The sequence below is a fragment of the Callorhinchus milii genome, unplaced genomic scaffold, assembly GCF_018977255.1.
Source record: "Callorhinchus milii isolate IMCB2004 unplaced genomic scaffold, IMCB_Cmil_1.0 Scaffold36, whole genome shotgun sequence".
Classification (NCBI taxonomy): domain Eukaryota; kingdom Metazoa; phylum Chordata; class Chondrichthyes; order Chimaeriformes; family Callorhinchidae; genus Callorhinchus; species Callorhinchus milii.
In genome coordinates, this window is record NW_024704777.1 from 702,662 (window position 1) to 704,923 (window position 2,262).

The window sequence follows — 2,262 nt, forward strand, 5'->3', positions numbered from 1 at the left end:
GGGGGGGGGGGCGGGGCCTGAAGCCGCTCGTGGTGACCAGGCGGTGACTTCACCACATCTCATCCCGTCTGTGGCGTCCGCGTCCTGTTGTCCCCGACACCCTCGGCCCTCCCTCCGCTGCTCGCGGCTCCCGCTCGGTTTACCCGGGGTGTCCCGACCGTCCCCGCCCGCCGCTCGGCGGCTCGCGGCTCCGCCCCTACGTCAGTCACATGACGTCACTGCCCGGCTCCCGCCGCCTTTACCAAAATGGCGGCCGCCAGATTTCCTACGTCAGGCACACAACGTCACAGTCTGACTCCCGCCGCCTTTACCAAGATGGCGGGCGCCAGGCTCCTGCCGTCACACACATGACGTTACCGACCGGATCTCATCACCGTTAGCAAGACGGCCGTCACCACCTGACTCCCCTCCTCCCCCCCAACCCATTAACAAAGATGGCCGCCAATGCCCTTCAGAAAGGCACAGAGACACTCTCCTTTACTCTCACACTCACTCTGTCTGTCTGACATGGAAACAGAGAGTGTCAGAGAGAGAGAAAGAGAGAGTGACTGATAGAGAAAGGGAGATGTAGTACATCGTGAAAGGTTTGAGCCGTGGGCACAGTGTGAAAGCTGTAATATAAACCACAAGCTTTATTGTATAGCGACACAGATTATAAAAGTTTCAGCCTCGTGGCCATCACAAACAAACACAGGTCATGGCTGAGGGTTTCCTCCTCATTAGCCTATCACCCGCAGATCCTCAGAGGCTCTGAGTTTTTGCCGCCATAATTCAAACTGGGACTGAAGTAAGGATAGAGTTTCTCAGTGAAATTCTGGGTGAAAGTGTGGAGATGAGACATGTTATCGGCGTTGTAAAATGTCACCTCTCCCCTCTCATAGTCCAGGAACACTCCCACCTTCCCGGGTCTGTCCCTCAGGGACAGGAGAGTGGAGGGAGAGGTCAGAGCTTTATATTCATCCCCGTTTCTCAGTGTCACAGCCCAGAATCCGTTCCCTGGTGACAGTGCGATCACTCCTTTCCTGTTGACAGACTCTCGGGCCAATCCCACATCCCACTCAGTCTTGTTGGCCACCTGCACCTCCCAGTAATGTCTCCCTGATGTGAAGCCCTCAGACCCCAGGACACAGGGACAGGTATCAAACCTCTTTGGGGAGTCCGGGAGCTGCTGCCGTGTGTCTCCGTGTCTCACTCTGGTCAGGTCCTCAGACAGGATGAGCTTGGGATGGGCTGTGTCAGGATCCAGAGTCAGAGAGGGCGGAGCTGAGAGAGAGAAACAACACAACGTGGAGTGAGGGGACGTCTGGAGCTCAGACCGTGTGTGAAGACAACTAAAGCTAGGGACACAATCCAGCTCAGAGGGTCACAGTCGGTGTGACGGTGCGTGTGAGTGTGTGCGTGAGGGTTCTTGTTTGGGTGTGTGTTGGGGATGGTGTGTGAGCGGTTTTATGAAGGTGTATGTGAGAGGCTGTGTGAGGGAATGTGTGAGTTTCTGTGCGAGGGTGTGTGTGAGTGGATGTGTGTGCGAATAATTGTGAGGGTGTGTGTGAGTGGATGAGTAAGGGTGTGCGTGTCAGCGGGGTGTTTGAGGGTTTTGTGAGGTGTGTGTTTGAGGTGTGCGTGTGTGCGACGGTGTGGTTGTGAGGATGTGTGAGTGGGTGTGTGTGATCGGTTGTGTGTGAATGTTTGTGTGAGAGTTGTGTATGAGGGTGTGTGTGAGTGTATGTGTGAGAGAATGTGTCTGAACTGTGTGAGGGGATGTGTGACGGAATATGTGAGGACGTGTGTGAGTGTTTGTGTGAGGATATGTGAGGGTTGTGTATGGAGAGTGTGTGTGACTGTGTGTGAGTGTGTGTGCGAAGGGGTTTTTGAGGGTCTTTGAGGTGGGTGTGAGGGGTTTGTGTGAGGGTCTGTTTAAGTGTTTGTGAGGTTGTGTGTGTGTGTGTGAGTGTTTGTGAGGGTCTGTGCGTGATGTGTGTGAGTGTTAGTGTGTGAATGGTTACGTGAAGGCGTGTGGGAGGGTTTTTGTGATGGTTTGTGTGAGGATCCTCAGGGGGTATGTCGTGAGTGTGGGAGTGCGTGGAGTGTTTGAGGTAGTGTCCGCGTGAGTGTTTGAGGTCCCTAACCCCTAACCCTAACCCTAAGCCTAACCCAACCCTAACCCTAACCCAACCAAACCTAACCTTAACTTAAACCGTAACACAAACCCTAAACCCTAACCCAAAATCCTAACCCTAACTTTAAACGCTGAGCCTAAATCCT

The 2,262-nt window shown here is 53.9% G+C and overlaps 1 protein-coding gene across 1 annotated transcript in view; it reads right to left on the bottom strand.

Moving 5' to 3' along the window:
* Positions 1-605: 605 nt before the first annotated feature.
* LOC103171925 (zinc-binding protein A33-like) overlaps positions 606-2,262 on the bottom strand; it is an 18,824-nt gene continuing 17,167 nt past the window's right edge. The window contains exon 5 of the mRNA XM_042345241.1: positions 606-1,263. Coding sequence (XP_042201175.1) covers positions 728-1,263 — 536 coding nt within the window. The 3' untranslated portion in view covers positions 606-727. The remainder of the gene's footprint in view (positions 1,264-2,262) is intronic.